This window comes from Eimeria mitis, genomic scaffold (genome assembly GCF_000499745.2).
Source record: "Eimeria mitis Houghton genomic scaffold, Emh_scaff1175, whole genome shotgun sequence".
Taxonomy (NCBI): Eukaryota; Apicomplexa; class Conoidasida; order Eucoccidiorida; family Eimeriidae; genus Eimeria; species Eimeria mitis.
In genome coordinates this window covers 1,485-2,730 of record NW_013568027.1, presented here as the reverse complement: position 1 = coordinate 2,730, position 1,246 = coordinate 1,485, and the positions used below count along the sequence as shown (strand labels likewise).

General features: G+C 58.5%; 2 protein-coding genes across 2 annotated transcripts in view; both read right to left on the bottom strand.

Moving 5' to 3' along the window:
* Positions 1-240: 240 nt before the first annotated feature.
* EMH_0031070 (uncharacterized protein) lies at positions 241-717 on the bottom strand (the record flags this gene model as incomplete). Its single annotated transcript, XM_013494485.1, has 1 exon — positions 241-717. The coding sequence occupies one exon, from the start codon at positions 715-717 to the stop codon at positions 241-243; it is 477 nt and encodes a 158-aa protein (XP_013349939.1).
* A 171-nt stretch (positions 718-888) lies between these two features.
* The window catches only part of EMH_0031060 (uncharacterized protein), a gene marked incomplete at both ends in the record, with an annotated part of 1,124 nt that continues 766 nt past the window's right edge, over positions 889-1,246 (bottom strand). The window contains 2 exons of the mRNA XM_013494484.1: positions 889-1,131; positions 1,242-1,246. Coding sequence (XP_013349938.1) covers positions 889-1,131; positions 1,242-1,246 — 248 coding nt within the window. The remainder of the gene's footprint in view (positions 1,132-1,241) is intronic.

Below are 1,246 nucleotides of genomic sequence, written 5' to 3'. Positions count from 1 at the left end.
CCTCTAGACATATTTATATGCAGCTGGCTCCCCTGCATGCGGCTGCTGCTGCGCCGCCTGCTGCTGCTGCAGTTGCTGCGCGCTGCTGTTCTGCTGCGCCTCGTCTGCTTGTCTGCAGCTGGATAGAAGCCACTGCACGCTCTGCTGCTGCCTCCGTTGCTGTGAAAGACCTTTGGCCTTGGCTGCGGTGTCTCCTCACCTTCTACGCTGCTGCTGCTCACCGCATGCGTTTTCTTCTCTTTACATACCGCGCTGCTGCTCCGCTTGCTGCTGCTGCTGCAGCAAGTCCTGCTGCTGCTGCTGCTGCTGCTGCTGCTGCTCTTTCGGATGTCTCCAGAACACTTTCGCCGGCAGCGATGGTCGCTGCTGGCGTCTGCTTCGTTCTGCTTGCTGCTGCTGCTGCTGCGCTTGCTGCTGCTGCGGTTGCTGCTGCTGCGGCTGCTGCTGCTGCGGTTGCTGCTGCTGCGGTTGCTGGTGTGATTGTGACATTCCCTGCTGCAGCATTTGCTGTGACGATGTTTGCTGCTGCTGCTGCTGCTGCTGCTGCTGCTGCTGCTGCTGCAGGCACTTTTCTCCAGTACTTGCTGCGGCGAACAAACTAGAGAGCAATGGTGCTGGCTCTCGCTGCTGCTGCTGCTGCTGCATCTGCTGCTGCTGCTGCATCTGCTGCTGTTGCTGCATCTGCTGCTGTAGCTGAGCCTGCTGCTGTTGCTGCATCTGCTGCGGGTGCTGCAGCAGCTGCTGCTGCTTTCGGCATTGTGAGTGCTGGCATGAAGCTTCTTGCTGCTGTGCCTGTGTCTGTTGCTGCTGTGTTTGCTGCTGCTGCTGCTGTCGCCGCTGCTGCTGCTACTGTTGCTGCTGCGCTGCCGTTTGCTGCTCGGATCGTCGCTAGAATGCTGTTTGCTGCTGCTGCTGCTGCTGCTGCTGCTGCTGCAGCGGCGCTTTCTGCTGTTGTTTTTGCTGCTGCTGCGCCTTTTGCTGTTGTTGCTGCTGCTGCACCTCTTGCTGTTGTTGCTGCTGCTGCACCTCTTGCTGTTGTTGCTGCTGCTGCGCCTTTTGCTGTTGTTGCTGCTGCTGTAGTTTCTGTTGCTGCTGCGGCTTCTGCTGCTGCTGTTGTTCTTGTTGCTGCTGCTGCAATCGCTGCTGTTGTTATTGTTGCTGCTGCTGTGCCTTGTGCTGCTGCTGCTGTTGCTGCTGCACCTTCTGCTGCTCTCGCATTCCTTGCTCTTGTCTCTGCTGACTGTCT